Consider the following 16,929-nt stretch of genomic DNA (forward strand, 5'->3'; position numbering starts at 1 on the left):
TAAAATGTTAAATCATGATTTTATTTAGTGCCGGTGTCTGTAATCATTTATACCGTCCGTAAGAAAAATTAAAATTCATTATTTCAATAATATTTTTTTAAGCTACAAGAAGCCACTGCAAAGGAGTCAGAGAGCCACATGAGGCTCCAGAGCCGCAGGTTGCAGACCCTTGAGCTTGACATTCGACCAGATGCCCGTCCATCTGATCCATCTAGGGTCGCCTGGAACTCATCACTGAATAAAAATTCAGAGATGTTGGTATTCTTGTATTGTGAAGACCATTCCAGTCGTTTTTCCTTATATATTTACTTCAGTGATGGTTTTGTCTTTGCCTTTTGGGCCTCTTTGGGACCTCTCATTCAATTCTTGACAGTTTGTGGCCAACAAGCTGTTTTTCTTGGTTTGCTGATAACACTGCAATTTCTTCACTATATAGTTTGTAGATTCCCTCTTGCTCAATCTCTTGACTCTGTTCTTCTTTGCTCAGGTCACTTTTCTTGCCCATGGTCACAGGTATACACATGGTTTTGTGATAAAAGCTATAAGGAAGCTTTGATGTCCAAACAAAAAGGGTTTTGTTAAAGCAGAAGGCCTCAAGTTCATCGCACTGACACACCATTTCTTCCTGAACAACAGCCTTCCAAATTTTGAAGGTAAGGTCACATAATAATTTGAAACGCTGTGTATTTACCAGTAGTTGGGTCTCTTTAGGCCTGTTTGGCAAAAGGGCAAATGTCTTGTTATTGGTGCTGCAGCGCCCTCTGCTGGTCATGCTTTGCACCTACAGCGTGCAGTGAAGGAAACTCTTTAGCTTTAAACTTTATTGATATTTAAATGTTGGAGATGTGAGATAAAAGTAAAATAAAGAAAACTGTGGGGGTCTACTCAACACCAGAGCTCAGAGCTTTGACACCAGAATAGAAACAGTAGATCCAGACATTCATAATCAGATATTGGACTGAGGTGAGAGGAGTAACAGTCGAGTGGTGCTACAGTGACAGTAGTAGTCGTTATAGTAACAGCACTGTTATCTCCCTCTCTCCCTCTCTCTGTTTCCTCCGGACTGGAGCGCGCGCTGCGTCGTGCGTAATCCGTGTCCGCGCTGCTGTCCGCGGCGCTGCGCTCCGCCATGGAGCCGCACAGCGCGGGTCTATGTTTCCGTACATTTTCTTAACGGTGTTTTTATTATTATTTTTTTTTTCCTAATTTCAAACCGGATCATCTGATCATCCTTGTCCTGACTCGGGTCTTCTCCTCACGGTACTGATTGCTCACACAGCCCGAGGCGCGCCACAGAGCTGCTGCCAGGCTTCTCTGGATCAGGAAGGAGCAGCAAGCATCCTCCAACCGGTCTGCCTCCTCCTCAGTTCACTTTGAGGACTTCCTGTATCGCTTTTGCACTTCACTATAATTTCCTAATATTAGATAATTTCTCTGGAACCTCTTTAACAGAACTAAAGGATGAACATTCAGGGAGATTTCACTCATTTTTCTGAGTCAGAAACAAAGTACCAAAGCTCATCCCCTCTGCAGGAATATTATTAAAATCACATGTAAAAGGTTGAAACGGCATAAATCAGGTCCATGTGGGGAGGACAGCAGTGCCCTATCAGTGCCACATCAGCAGTATTTGGAGATAATCTGATCACTGAGCTCAGAGGATTTTCTGCTTGATGATGAAGAGCAGCACAGAGAAGAGAGAGGAAGAGGAGAGGAGCTGCAAGAAGAAGAGGAGGCCGATCAGACTCCACATGCCGGTAAGTTTCATTTCTTTATTATTTCAAATCACCTTAAAACACCCAGATTGTAACCCTGTCTGCAGCCTGTGCCATCACTCAGAGGTGTTAGGAAGCTCAAAGATGGAGGCTGACATATTAGAAATGCTAACTCTAGCTAACTTCCTGCTTCCAACTTGTGACATCACTGATTGGTGGAAGAGCTATCACTAACCAATCAAAAACATTCTCAAATGTTAGGTTCCAGAGTGCTGAGTTCTTTAGTGCTTTGAAGAGTCTTAAAGAGACAGTAGCTAGAATGTAATGAGATCAATCAGACACATAGCATGCAGCTAACAGCTCCAACAAGTCACTCAAAGAGGCCACACCCCTTTTGTTCCAGGCTGTAAACATGTTATTTCTGCTGCATTGAAGCCTGACTCACTGCTGGGGGCAGCCTCTAGTGGACACTCAGGAAACTGCAGTGTTTTGGTTTTTTATCGTTGGATTTGCTGCTTCAAATTCTGATTATTCACCGAAAATTTCAATTAAAGACTAGACTCTAAGTGATGTCATTGGCTTGTCTCAAAGAGGAAGTGGGCGGGGCTTGTACCCACATTACCCACATACTGAGTCAGCACTACTCAGTCTGATTCTCTGCAGCCATTGTCTCCTCAGCTTATCAGGTGAAAGTAAGATATGAAGGTACACACACACACACACAAACACACACACACACACACATGGACACACACGCACACACACTGGCAGTCATGGGAAGTTGTCCTCTGTGTGTTCTCTATGATCTCTATCTGATGTAGATTTGTTGGTCAGCAGCTTTTGTCGTTGTAGTTTGAGACTTATCTGTGAACATCCTTTAAAAACAATACTATACAATACTATACTATGCTATGCTATGCCATACTATACTATACTATATGTGACGTCATTGTTTCCACTTAAAACGCCGGCTTACTGTTTACACGGCAACGGTGTCAGCAGTGTTTCAGAAAAATCCCACTCTGGAGGCTGTTTTCAAAAGTTTAGGTCGGCAAAAACACCATTTCCATGTTATTGCGAGGCTTAAACGCAACATAGCTTTTGCGTTTCACCCTAAAAACCATTGTCGTGTAAACGGCCCCTCAGTCAGGAGAGTGTACCACACAGGAGTCTCTCTCAGCTGCAGTCAGAGCAGGAGGTGTTCAGCCCTCTATGTCCAGACTGCATGCAAACCGCGCTGTGAAGGGGCTTTAAAAGTTTTTCTGTTGTATATTTTTGGTTTATTTCAAACCAAAGAAAAAAGTAAAAATCCTCACCAATCTAGTGGTTAAAAATGTTCATATCTCACTGTGATTTGTTGTAGACTCTTAAATGGACCATACGTTTCAAAACCAAAATTTAGAAAACTAAGATAAAGAAATGAATTAATAAAACAAATTAAGAAATACAGTTTGATATGTCTGCGAGAGTATTTCTCTTGAGTCATTTTTGCTGGTGTTAAGCCAAGATGAATGATAAGTGGTGGAATTGTGATGTTATGATCAAAAACCAACTGAAGAAAGATCATTTGCAGTTCTAAACAAACTTAAGATCTTTTTTCACTTTCTTCTCTTGTGATGTTGTTCCTCTCTCTGACAGCGTCCATTAATAAAGAGTCCAGGTCTGAACACACATTTGTCCATTCCTGAACCGTTAAACTGCTCAGTCATGTTTTAGGGAGGTGGTCCATTTTCAATGTAACCTAATTATTATCAGGCTGCTGTTCTACCTGTGTATTTGATATGCTGATAACATGACTCAGCTACATCACAGAAATCTTCATATGAACGGTCTACATTAAGCTTATTTCAGTTATCAGTATGATCAATGCATCTCCATGTGTCCCGATAAAGGTGGATGAGATTGACAGTGACATGACTATACTATACTATACTATACTATACTATACTATACTATACTATACTATACTATACTATACTACACTATACTATACTGGCTCTGTCAGTAGAGGAACAGCTGTGTTAGATGTGGAAACAGTTTATCGGGGTTTAAATCACAGAGCTGTATACTTTCAGGGCTCTGAGGTCAGAGTTCAGGATCAGAGCAATAACACATTTTATGACTTGTTTGTAATCATCACCTGCCACCAGTCACTGATCCTGATATCATTAATGACCCACTTCAGGTAGGAAAAAAAACAGATACATGTGTCCAAGGGATGTCTAGTCATATTTCAACAAAACAACAACATAAAAAGTTAAAAGCATGACAATAAACATAAACACTGTTCTGCTGTTTTTAATTAATTTTCATAGGACAGCACCCAAGAACTTTTATTTTTCAATTTTGCTGTTTTCTAAATTGTATTTTACTTCTATTTCTTTCTTCTTCTTTTTTTTTTTGCTTAAATTCATTTTATTTTACTTTTTTAAATTTATAAGTTATATTTATATTATCTGTTTTGTTTGGTTTTGTCTTATTATATTTGATTTAATTTAAATTTTTATTTTTTAAACCAATTTAATCTCATTTGGCTTTATTCAGCTTATTTTACTTACAAGAATTTATTTTTTGTGATGTTATTTGATCCTATTTTATTTTACTTTAATGTATTTTAGATTTTGTTATTTTAGTTGATTTTAATTTTGCTATTTTTTATTTTAATTAACTTCTATCTTCTTCTTTTTTTGCTTGAATTCATTTTATTTTACTTTTTTAATATATTTATTTGCTTAATTTAATCTGTTTTGTTTGATTATGTCTTAATAAATTTGATTTAATTTAACGATTTTTTAGTCTATTTGATGTAATTTGGCTTCATTTGGCTTATTTTACTTACTAGAATATATTTTATGTGAAGATATTTAATCCCATTTTATTTTACTTTCATGCATTTTAGATTTTGTTATTTTCATTGATTTTGCGTTATTTTATGTAATTCATCATTCGATTTACTTCAATTTAATTTAATTCAATTTAATTTAATTTAATTCAATTCAATTCAATTCAATTCAGTTCAATTCAATTCAATTTAATTTAATTTAATTTAATTTTTTAGCATTTTGTTTTTATTTAACTCATTCTATTTTATTTTATTCTATTTAAAACAGGGAAGTTTATTTTTCTTTTATCAACCTAAACATCTTATCTATTTCTAGTAAAACATGAAGCTGTTTATGACACACTAATGTATCATCTGCATAAAGAGTGATTTTACTGTCATGTTTATTAGAAACTTCCCCTCTCGTCTGATCTGTCACTCTCATTACGACTTGAAATCAACAGACGTACTCACAGACAAACCTACCAAACAAACTGCAGCTATCAGGCGTCAATCTGACCTGAGAACAGCCTTGGGTGTGTTTATGTGTGTGTGTGTGTGTGTGTCCGGTGATTACATCAAAGTGACCGCAGTCATGTTTGGGATCTACTGTAATCTGTTTGTGTCCAGGTTATAGTCTGAGCCTTGAAGGACAGAGTCAGAGTTAGCACACAGAGGAGAAACTAGTTTTTCTGCAGATTAATGTCAAACTGGGCCAAAAAGAACGATGATTAGACAACGTACGAGGAGCCTCAGGCCACACCTGTTCATGTTTGTACACAAGAGAGCAAGGGAACGAGAGCGACTACAGTATGTGGGTCAGGGAAAGCTGATCTCAGACCCCCTCTGGTGACATTTTTGTGAAGACCCTCAGCTTCTCAATGACATCACTGGAGGTTAGAGGTCAGCATGAGGATTGGTCGATTCAATCTATTCTACTTTCTTATTAGCATCTAATGATTTAGCCAGACACACTTTCTGGCTTTGATAACTTGGCCCCCAAACCAAAAGCTTGTTTCTTTCTTTATAATTTAACACAGTCTAAAAACTAAACACACCTCCTACAGGCCACAGAGTGGAACTACAGGCCCTGCACAGTGATTCAGTCAGTGTTATCAATCAGCTATTTATGAGCTACCTGACCTCAAACACAGCTGATACAGGGAGAAGGAGGGAGGGAGGGAGGGGGAGGGGGAGAGGGGTGAAAGAGAGAAAAGAGACAGAGGTGTGTGAGTGTGTCAGAGAGAGAAATGTAGGAGTGTGAGTGAGCCAGGAACTGATTTATGGGATAGCTGATTTGGAAACTGAAGAACAGAAGGTAGAGATTTCAATCCACTGTATTCAATCTCTTTGTTGTCTGTCTGACTTTTATTCATGGGTTGTTTTGACCTCTTTTTATTTTGGCTGTGCACTTTTTTATCTATTTTGAATCATCTGGAGTTTGTCTTTTTTTATTTTATTTGAAAAAGCTACTTGATTTATCTGAAGTTGCAGACTTGATCCAAAGTTAACCTCCCTGTGAGGAATTACTCTCAGTGTGTCCATGAATTCAGGGATTTACTGATGAAAAATAGAATGACCCTGACGCTGATATCCCAAGCTAGTTTCTGCCTTAGCTTCCACCTTTGTTGTAATTGTTTGGACATGAAGCACCAATCTAAAGTGTCGACCAATAAACTGAGGTTAATAGCCCAGCTGTCAGTCATGTTATTTAGCCTTCCTTTTTAAAATGCTACCAAAAAATAATATTAATGATTTAGAATTCTAGCTGAACCTAATGTTTTGCCACAGTGTCAACAGGCAGAAATCAAAAGATGAACAATCTTGGTTTCACGTTTTGATAGGAATACGCTGCAAAAGAAAACTAACATCTTATCAAGTGTTTTTCTCTTGTTTTTAGTAAAAATGTCCTTTAAGACTTAATATGAGCCCATTTCACCTGACCAGTCCACAAAAAATGTCTTATTTCAAGTTATTCAAAGACAAAAATGTGGTCTGAATTGCCTCTAACTAGTAAAAGAATCTGTCAGTGGGGTAAGAAAAATGTGCTTGTCAAGATTAGAATAATTTCTTAATACAAGCACATTTTCTTACCCCACTGGCAGATTTGTTTACTTGTTCCAGGCAATTCAGACCACATTTTTGTCTTTGAATAATGCGAAGTAAAACATTTTTGTGGACTGGTCAGGTTCATTTTAAGTCTAAAAAGACATGTTTACTGAAAATAAGACAATAACACTTGATAAGATTCAAGTTTTTTGCAGTGTATTGAAGCCTTTAAAAAAAAAAAAAAAAAACTTATTGTCTTAAAACATTTAACAAACCCTTAAATGCCTGTTTCAAAGTACCCATTAGCATCTTGGGTTGCAAATGGGTGAAACATTTCCAGAAAAGTTTCATGGAGTTTTAGCTGTGGATTGGAAACTTTCAGAGTAATGTTGCCATCAACTGGAATGAATTTTTCTAAAAAAATCAATTCCAATATATATATATATATATATATATATATATATATATATATATATATATATATATATATATATATATATATATATGTACTCAATATATTAATAAATTTTTTATTTTTATTAAAATATCGCATTTATTGCTATTAAATTTATTGAATACGAATATATATATATATATATATATATATATATATATATATATATATATATATTTCCCACCACTTATGGTTTTTGTTTTTCTCTTTAAACAAACAAAACATTGTTTGACAACGAGGATGACAACCAGCCATAATGAGACAGCAGCCAGTAAAGACGAAGAGGTCCAGGTCCTTGATGAGTAGAAAGCATGGCCTGAAGAGAAGCTAAACAAAATATTTTAATACTTTTGAATTTGGCTTGTTTGGAGGTGCCAAAGGGGACATAAGAACTATGTTTTTTTTGTTCTTTACCACTCATGTTTTTGTTGATTTGTGAAAAAATATGATTAGGGTTATTAATAAATGTTGTATCAGGTAAATTTGCACATACGTTGGCCTAAATCATAAATTTATGCCAATATTCATGACTAGACCCAGTTATGGAAAATTCCCTGAAAATTCCCTTTGCATGCATGTCTACTTACAACAAACCAAAATTTTCAATATTTTTAAATGTATATGACTAGGTAAATGCAGTTAAAAAATTATTGAAAAATCCTGTCAATTCCCGCTTATTCCTGTTATCTTTTTTTTAAATTCCCATGGAAAGTTTCCAACTTTGAAAATGCCTGATATTTTGCAGTCTGATCGGCATCTGAAGCCGCGTTTCCACCAAGCAGACCAGTTCGGTTGATCTTGGTATGGCGTGCATTATTTGGCATTTTCACTGACTTATCCCGGGACAGATCCCTAAATTACCGAGACGAGCCGTTCCACTTTTTGGGACCCTTTTGTATAGGTGCCATGAACTGATCTGCTCTCAGAAGGTGGAGCAACACACTGCAGACCGTTGATTGGTCAAAAGAAACGTCACTTACCCCGACAGCGGCTGCATTTCTCCTGATGGCTCACAGACTTCTCTGAAACAAAGCTTGAATGTTCTTTGTATCAACGAGCTACATGCCAATCACAGAGAGGATGAAATGCTGCGTGTATTCCATTGTTGCTCTTTGTTGCGTTTTTCTTCTTCGTTGGATTTATTAGAGGGGTAAACTGTGTCGCGCTGCTACAGCGTCACGCTACTGTTTAACAGCTGCGGCTTTCAGCATCCGACTTACACGCTGCTTACCATGAGAGGGCACAGTTTGCTGTGGAAACGCAAACGGGATCAGGCTTAACTGTACCAAACCATGCCATATGAAGTTCCTGTTGATCCTTTCTTTAAAATGACCTGATGTAAACGAACTGTTAGAGTTGTTGTCTCAGAGAAATGATTTCAAGGTAAATTATTTTTTCCTCCTGATGCATCCATCCCTACCCCTAGCAGGTTGTTATAGCTTCTCTACTCAGTTAGTCTGGTATAGAGCGAACAGGTTGAAGTCTAGCCATGATTTAAAGCATGCTAACAGAAGCTAACATTTTGCCACAGCATCAGCAGACAGAGGTGAAATATTTCATGTAACTGATCTGGTATGTCCATGATTTTGCTTTTGTTATCCAGTCATCTGATGTAGAGTACACAGAACGAAATCTGGTCATGATTTTTGTGGTTATAAATAATTTATTGAGAATTTATTAGCATCACAAGTCTGTACAAGTCATGTCATCATCCTTCACAGACACAGAAACAACCTCACTGCTCCTCTGATCTAAACACATATGTGGACATGAGTGGGAAACACAGAAACACAAACTGATGAACAAAGAGACTCCTCAGATCAGTGTGAGCCGTGCTATCAGCCTCCTCACTTTGATTTGATCACAGGATCAGAGTTGTGAATCTGTGTTTCAGATCCTGCATCAAGCTTGGATTTGTCTTTCATTTACACAAACTTACTCACAGATCAAGGCAGAGGGAGACCAACAACTCCCTCCTCTGTAAGTTTAAACAAGACAAGAAGAAACTAAGAAAATCTGCAGCATGTACTAGAACAAAGTCACAGCTGCGTGTGTTTGTGTGTGTGTAGGCGGACACTCGGCCTGGATCTGCACCGTCAGTTTCCCATGGTAACCACAAATATATTCAGACAGAGTGATGATAGATGTGCGAGTAAACCCTTAGCCTTGTCTTGCAGGAAGATGAGCTGTGTCAGCGCTGACTTCCTGAAACACACTATTCACCACCATGCTCTCATCGAGTGAGTCTGATGTTTGAGTCGAGGTGCAGATGAAAAGTTTGGAAGAGTTCAGTCTGTTTGTGACGCCAACGTTGTTCGATATCTGCTGCAACAAACTGGTAGACCTCCAGAGGCCGGCATGTTCAGAGAGTCAAAACCAGATCATGATCGTAGTTCTGGGTTTTGGTTTTTATAGGAAACACAGCAGTCAGCTCATAGTTTGAATCAGAGCTATCACTCCCCAGTCCTGCCCTTTTCCAGCTCCACTTTTACATCACCGTTTTCTTTATTGAGCAAAAAAGACCAAAAATTGTGTTTTTGGTTTCTCAATTGGAGAAGTGTGAAAGTTTTCTGGCAGTCGGGCACATTTAGTCAGAGAAATTAATAAAAACACAACTACCCTTTAAGAACTACAAGTTTTAAAAACATGTTTTAAACTTATTCACACACAACCTCAGGCGCACACACTTACACACACATAGTTTCAGGTTTCTCTTATGACAGTCAGATCTTAATCTTAATCGCCTCTGCCTCCATGTTTACCCTCCAAACTTTCCCAAGATGCAACAAGAGAAGATGCTGAGATCATCTCAGTGAGTCTCCTTCATTTGAGACACAACGACAGACAGTTCAGATCACTTTCTCTACTTTTAAAGAGGGAGTAGTGGCTTTTTATTTTCCACTGTGAAATGTCCCTTTAGTTCCCTCATGTAGCTTGACATGATTTAAATCTTTAAAAAAATCTTTATCCTTCTCAGACTGTTGTTTCAGAAAAAACTTTATGTCTGTTTAAGCTTCTGTCTCTTTAAGTTTCCTCGCTCCACAAACCCCCTTCCCTCTGGAGGTCTGTTGGGGACCCATATTAAGTAGTTTACAGACAGATTCAGGGATTTCCACAATATATGAGTATGCACATGTTTGAAAGTCTGCACATGTTTAATATACACTCACCAGCCATTTTATAAGGTACACCTTGCTAGTACCAGGTTGGACCCCCTTTTGCCTTCAGAACTGCCTTAACCCTTGGTGGCATAGATTCAACAAGGTCCTGGAAAGATTCCTCAGAGAGTTTGGTCCATTTTGACATGATAGCATCACACAGTTGCTGCAGATTTGTCGTCTGAACATCCATGATGAGAATCTCCCGTTCCACCACATCCCAAAGGTGCTCTATTGGATTGAGATCTGGGGACTGTGGAGGACATTTGAGTACAGGGAACTCATTGTCATGTTGAAGAAAGCAGTCTGAGATGATTCCAGCTTCATGACATGGAGCGTTATCCTGCTGGAAGTAGCCATCAGAAGATGGGTACACTGTGCTCATAAAGGGATGGACATGGTCAGCAACAATACTCAGGTAGGCTGTGGACTTTAAACCATGCTCAGTTGGTACTAAGGGCCCAAAGTGAGCCAAGAAAATATCCCCCACACCATTACACCAGCAGCAGCAGCCTGAACTGTTGATACAAGGCAGGATGGATCCATGCTTTCATGTTGTTGACGCCAAATTCTGACCCTACCATCTGAATGTGGAGCAGAAATCCAGACTCATCAGACCAGGCAACGTTTTCCTAATCTTCTATTGTCCAGTTTTGGTGTTGCTGTGTGAATTGTAGCCTCAGTTTCCTGTTCTTAGCTGACAGGAGGGTCACCCGGTGTGGTCTTCTGCTGCTGTAGCCCATCTGCCTCAAGGTTGGACGTGTTGTGTGTTCAGAGATGCTCTTCTGCAGACCTCGGTTGTAACCAGTGGTTATTTGAGTTACTGTTGTCTTTCTATCAGCTCCAACCAGTCTGTCCATTCTCCTCTGACCTCTGGCATCAACAAGACATTTTGGCCCACAGAACTGCTGATCCTCTGAACTTGACCATGTCTACTTGCCTAAATGCATTCAGTTGCTGCCATGTGATTGGCTGATTAGAAATTTGCGTTAACAAGCAGTTAGACAGGTGTACCTAATAAAGTGTAAACTTCCATGTTTAAAATATGGGAGATCCTGCCTTATGTCCCCCTCTGCTGGACCACCTTACACACTACACAGTCATCAGCATACATCCATACATTGGTCTCTACACACACTCCTGAATGTTTAAACTCACATCCTTGTGGTGCTGTGGTCCTTGTTATTGAATTGTTTGTTAAATTAAAACTCAAACCTCTGCTGTGTGTGTGTGCAGGATCTGAGTGTGTCTGCGATGCCCCTCTCAGAGGGAGATCCAGGTGGAGCTGAGAAAAACAGCAGCAGGAAGGTAAAAACTTTTTTTTCTGTAATCTGATCAGATTAAAGCTTTCAGGTGGGACAGTGGGATGTACTCTTGAAAATGGGGTTATGAGATCAGAGCAGGTAATCCAGTTTGCTGTTATCCTGATAAACCTGCAGAGTGTGTTCTTAAAACTGGTGATGAAAATATCACAACTGTTCACTAGCATCAGTAAAATAAATATCAGCTGTAATGTGTCCTCCCGTCCAGCAGGAGGGGACTCTCTGCCGCTCAGCCAGCCCCACCAGAAGCTTCTTTCACCGGACTCCATTCAATCGTCCCCCCAGCCCGCTCTCTGCCCCGGCGAGGACGTCATGCTCCAAGATGAGTCCAAGCTCCCCAAAAACCATCTTCCCCTACCAAAGCGGACCCACAACTCAGGAGTCCCCGAACAAGTCCCCGCGCAGGTACAAAGACCTCATAAACAACTAATACCAGAATACACAAGATAAGGGGGTCATGACTGTGTGCGTGTATGTGTGTGTGTTTGTGTGTGTGTGGTGTGGTGTGTAGGCTGAGTTTTAGCGGGATCTTCAGGTCAGCGTCCAGAGATTCGAACCATCAACCATCATCCTCCCCTGTCGGCAAACTGTTCACCCGCAACAAGAGAGACAAGGCAAGAGGTACAGTGTGTGTGTGTGTGTGTGTGTGTGTGTGTGTGTGTGTGTGTGTGTGTGTGTGTGTGTGTGTGTGTGTGTGTGTATGTACTTTCATTGTAGCAGGTTGGTATTTAAATTAATGAGAGAAATATTGCATTGAATTAAAAACAAATTTAAGTCTCCATTAGAGGAAATAAATCAGCTTAACCGCTAATCTCTTTGTAGCACTCACACACACACAATGTTCTATATTTCCCCTCCCACAGAATTTTCCGGAAGCTGAACTTGGCATCACTTCAGTGAGAAATTTTGGCAGCACACTTCTTCAAACACACACACACACACACACACTGCGCTGTGAGACTCTGAACAAAGATCTTTTGGTGTTTGATGTACTCTTGTTTTCACTCTGCAGCCAGTCAGGTGCCAGAAACGGTTTTAAAGAAAGTCACGTGACTTCCCCGAATGATGCACGGTGTGTTCACACATGAGGTGATAGAAGAGGAGTGTGTGTGAGTGTATGTCCTCAGGATATGAGAGGATGAAAAGTGTTGTGGGGCTCGTGTGCATCACATGATGAGCAGAGTTGTAATTACACACTTGGGCCACCAGGGGGCTTGCACTGAGAAGACTCTGATCCCCTATGATGAAGCAGTGCAGCTGCACAGACCCCGCAGAGTCAGGTGTCCTGAGCTGACCTCAGCAGTATCAGGTGTGTGAGTGTGTGAGTGTGTGTGTTGTGTGTTTTTGAAAGCTGATCAACTGTTTTGAATCTCTCCCCGCGGCCCCTGCAGGTTTGCCATAGAAACCCTGTTTGAGCTTTGTTTGGTTTTGATGAGTTTGAGACGTTTTCTGTGTTTTTGTGTCTGGAGGAGACGGTAGAGTCTGAGAAGGATCAGAGTGAAACAGCTGAGTGTTAGAAGTGAGAATGAAGATGTTTGACTCACGAGCAGCAGGTTTCTGGGGTCTGTGTGTGTCCTGTGTGTGTCCTGTGTGTGTTCTGTGTGTGTTCTGTGGACCTGCTGTTCTGTAGGTAAACACTGACCTGACATTAGAAAGCTGCTGTTTTATTATCTCCTCATAATCCTACTAACGGTGATCCTTTAATAAACTGACTCTGCATATCAGGCCAGGATGGAGAGAGACACAGAGAGGAAGAGGGCTTTTGTTTTAGTGGGAGAGGAGGGACACTGTAAAAAATATGCTGTTAACTCACTTAAGAATACAGAAACAACCATAACCTGTATGAACGTGTCTGTTGTCTCAGTGACATTACTTCCTGAACTTTGACCTATTAGCCATATTAAGGGACACTGCTCACTCCATCTTTTGGTGAAATCACGACGTCACACCAATTTCAGTAAAAAAAAAAAAAACATTTAAGTACAATGAAGGAAGGATAAGGAAAATGATGTCATTCATCCGCACGACATCGCCGGACCCCACGCGTTAAGCATAAATCAGCCCTAACACTACTAACAAACAACTAACAGAGAACTCATAACACAAATAATCAAAATTCCTGTACAATGACCAAGTTTACTTTACCTATCCCAAATCGCAAAGTGATTTTAAAATTGCACATCAGACAAAAACTCAGGTCTTACGAAGATAAAGTGGACAGCATGGCTCCACCATTTACTATTGTACAGTTTTGAAGCCAAAATTCCCCCGTCACAGGCAGCCATTGTGAAGCCAGAGTCTGCGCAGTAGAGACTATGAGGGACTTAAAAATAAGAATTCAAAAATTAAATTATTAAACTAAATTGAAAAATTAAATTAATCAATTAAACTAAAAATTAAATTATTAAATCAATCAATTAAATTAAAAATCTTTTGAGAGTCTAACCACTTCTTGGCTCTCCCTCCTTATATATTTTACAATGCCCCCAAAAAATACACAAGAACGGCAGCTGTCAATCATCATGAAATATGATGTAAAGTAGTGCTGCACGATTTGGGGAAAAGGTCAATTTGCGATTAGGTGGACAATATTGCGATTGCGATTGTGCTTGCGATTTAATAAAAAAAGTTGTGTCATGATGAGTCTACAGACTTGCTTGGTTATCATGGAAAAAAATCTGAATTGCGTGTGCTGACATTGCGATTGCGATTGCGATTGCGATTGCGATTGCGATTGCGATAATCGTGCAGCCCCAATGTAAAGCCTCTTTTTTAACTCCTTAAAACTAATAAAAACAAAACTTTTCAGGAAAAAAGAGGACCTGGATACAAGGCAGCTAAATAATATCTTCAAATCCCCACAACAATCAGATGTGAGAAACATTTCTACAAGGTTTATCAATTTTTTTGAAGTTTAACCACAGCCCATCTGGAATGACTGGGGAGATGGATTTTTGACCTATACAGCAGCCAGCCACCAGGGGGAGCGGTTTTTGTAGCGACCTCACTTCGAGCCAAGCAAGATGACGTTCAAATTTTTTTTTTTTTTACAGTCTAGGGGGTTGCCATATTGAAAATGCTAACTCTAGCTAACTTTCTACTAATCTAGAAAAAGAGGTGGAGGCACTCAAAGATGACACGCAGAATAATACAATTTTGAATGTCATGAGATTTGTTTAACTCATGACATCACTGATCGGTGAGTATTTTTATAAGAGCATCACAAACTAACACTAACCAATCAAAAATAATTATCTGATCATTGGAGGAACATTCCGGAATGAAAGCTTTCAGAACACTGAGTTCCGAAACGCTTTTGAGTCTCTTAAAGAAACAGTAACCTATCACTCAAAGAGGCCAGGCCCCTGATTCTCATACCAAAGCATTTGTTTGTGGTTTGAGTAATTCAAAAGTAGGTGACATCAGCTAGCTCTTTAGCTGTAAATGAAAGTTTAAAGTTGTTCATTTAGTAAAATCATCATTACATGAAAACAAAACACAGTACGGTACAGTAACTCTGTGGTCTGACTGAAGGGTCTACATTTTTTACAGTGCAGAAGAGAGGAGGGGGGTGTGGCCAACATGTGCAGCACACACACACAAACACACAGTGAGAGATACTCTGCAGGGCTGAAACACTTTGAGGACTCTGCTGTTGGACTGAACCTGACTCTCTCTGTCAGTTTACCTGTCGGTCTGTTTATGGACCAAACTGGATCTGAAGTGCTCCAGGATTCCTCTTTAAAGACTCTCTGGGCATTTGAGCCCTGCTGGAGTTTGATTTTCTTCGTCTGTTTGATGTTGCAAAGTTTGACTTTCTAGATCCTCTCAGGGTTGGAAATTACTTTGAAACTTTTGACGCTTGGACACTGTTTTTGTGGGGGCAGTTGAAGAAGCTTTTTGCAGCAGCCAATCAGAAGAGGTTTGAGCGAAACGAGCCTCAGGATTGGCTCGTGGTTAACAAAGTCTGTTGATTAATTTTTATTAAATACAGTATGTCTTGTACTGCTAAGCTTAACCTTTTGGATTTGTCATATTTTGGTTGATTTATTTTGAAATAGTCGTTTAAAAAAAGGTTGATTCTTTACTTTAACTTTAATTCATAAGTTCATACAGTATGTTGTTGATTTAGCTTAGTGTGTTAGTTAAATAATTATCTGATTTAGTTTGGACTAGTATTCCGAAATACCTACTGAAATATTTCTTAGCTAGCATTAGCCACATGAGCTAAGTCCATACCTGCCCAGGTGAGGCAGAAGCAGCTAAGCAGAAGCTGAACTAGTGTATCTTTAATCGTATATAAATCAAACATTTTGTCTCTTAAAGGAGGATGAACTCAGAACCAACCTAACGCCGTCTTTTTGAACTTTTTATTGGGTTTCACGCTTTTTTAATGACCCAATTTCATGGCGATGAAGCGCCTAAGCAGCCTGATGCTAAAGAAGTGGAAGGACAAGGAGAGATGGACAGGCAGGAGGAGAAGCGAACCATTCGGAGCAGGTGAGGAAGATGATGAGGACGATGTCAGGGATAGACAGACACACAGACGGATGCTGAGGAGGAAGTCTGAGCCGTTTGGAACAACGGAGGAAGAAGAGAATACTGTGGAGAAGAAGAGCGAGAGCAGCAGAAAGAAAGAGCGAAGGAGGTCTGAACCAAACACAGGGGAGGAGGACAAGAAAGACAGGAAGAGGACAGAGACAGGGAAAGGGAAGGAGAGGAGGAAGTCTATATCATGGCTCATGAGAGAGGACAGAGAAGGAGGACAGAAGGAGGGTAGGAAGAAGGAGGCCGACAGACGGACCCTGCGGCGGCAGTCTGAGCCCTGTGGGACTCTCTACGTCCAACTGCTTCCTCTGTCCAGCAGGAAGAGGAGGGAGCTCCTGCAGAGACGGATGGGACGGAGGACGTCCTGCAGCGAGGAGGGGGAAAGGATACAGGGAAACGGGTCCAGAGAGAGGATAATGCCTGTTTGCCCTTCAGACGACAGTAAGCAAACTAGTGGTGTGTCGCAGAAAATACGAAACCACTGTCATCTCTGTTAGCTTATCATTACTAACCCCACCTCCTCTCTGGTGGTGACTTTAGCTCCAGAAAAACAGCATGCTGAATGAACAGTTGAACAGAACAGTAGCTTAAATTTAAAGCTGACAGAAAGTCTGAAAAACTGCAGTTCCCTGATTGTCCACTAGAGGCTCTCCAGCAGTGAGTTAGTCCCCATAGAGCTCCATGTTAAATTTATACTGTACAGCAGTCAAAAGGAGGAGCTAAAAAAACAATGACAATTTACAAACTCATCTTAAGACAGTGTAAAAAGTTAGCTTAAAAATATTAGCGAATGATAAGCTACCTATGCGTTTTGAGTTTCAGGATAAACTTAAATGTAGCGTCTGCAGGATTTTCCTAAAAA

The 16,929-nt window shown here is 39.9% G+C and overlaps 1 protein-coding gene across 3 annotated transcripts in view; it reads left to right on the forward strand.

Moving 5' to 3' along the window:
* The first annotated feature begins 1,192 nt into the window (after nucleotides 1–1,192).
* The window catches only part of LOC141807280 (5'-AMP-activated protein kinase subunit gamma-1-like), a 34,135-nt gene continuing 18,398 nt past the window's right edge, over nucleotides 1,193–16,929 (forward strand). The window contains exons 1-4 of one of the 3 annotated variants that reach the window (XM_074693169.1): nucleotides 1,193–1,757; nucleotides 11,434–11,505; nucleotides 11,728–11,924; nucleotides 12,031–12,140. In XM_074693169.1, the coding sequence (XP_074549270.1) occupies nucleotides 1,674–1,757; nucleotides 11,434–11,505; nucleotides 11,728–11,924; nucleotides 12,031–12,140 (463 nt within the window). In that variant the 5' untranslated portion in view covers nucleotides 1,193–1,673. Of the gene's footprint in view, nucleotides 1,758–11,433; nucleotides 11,506–11,727; nucleotides 11,925–12,030; nucleotides 12,141–15,155; nucleotides 16,509–16,929 lie in introns of those variants that run through there. The other 2 variants (XM_074693170.1, XM_074693168.1) reach the window with 2 other exon arrangements.

This window comes from Halichoeres trimaculatus, unplaced genomic scaffold (genome assembly GCF_033239565.1).
Source record: "Halichoeres trimaculatus isolate MK-OKI-2021-1 unplaced genomic scaffold, fHalTri1.1 fHalTri1_scaffold_18, whole genome shotgun sequence".
NCBI classification, from domain to species: Eukaryota; Metazoa; Chordata; class Actinopteri; order Labriformes; family Labridae; genus Halichoeres; species Halichoeres trimaculatus.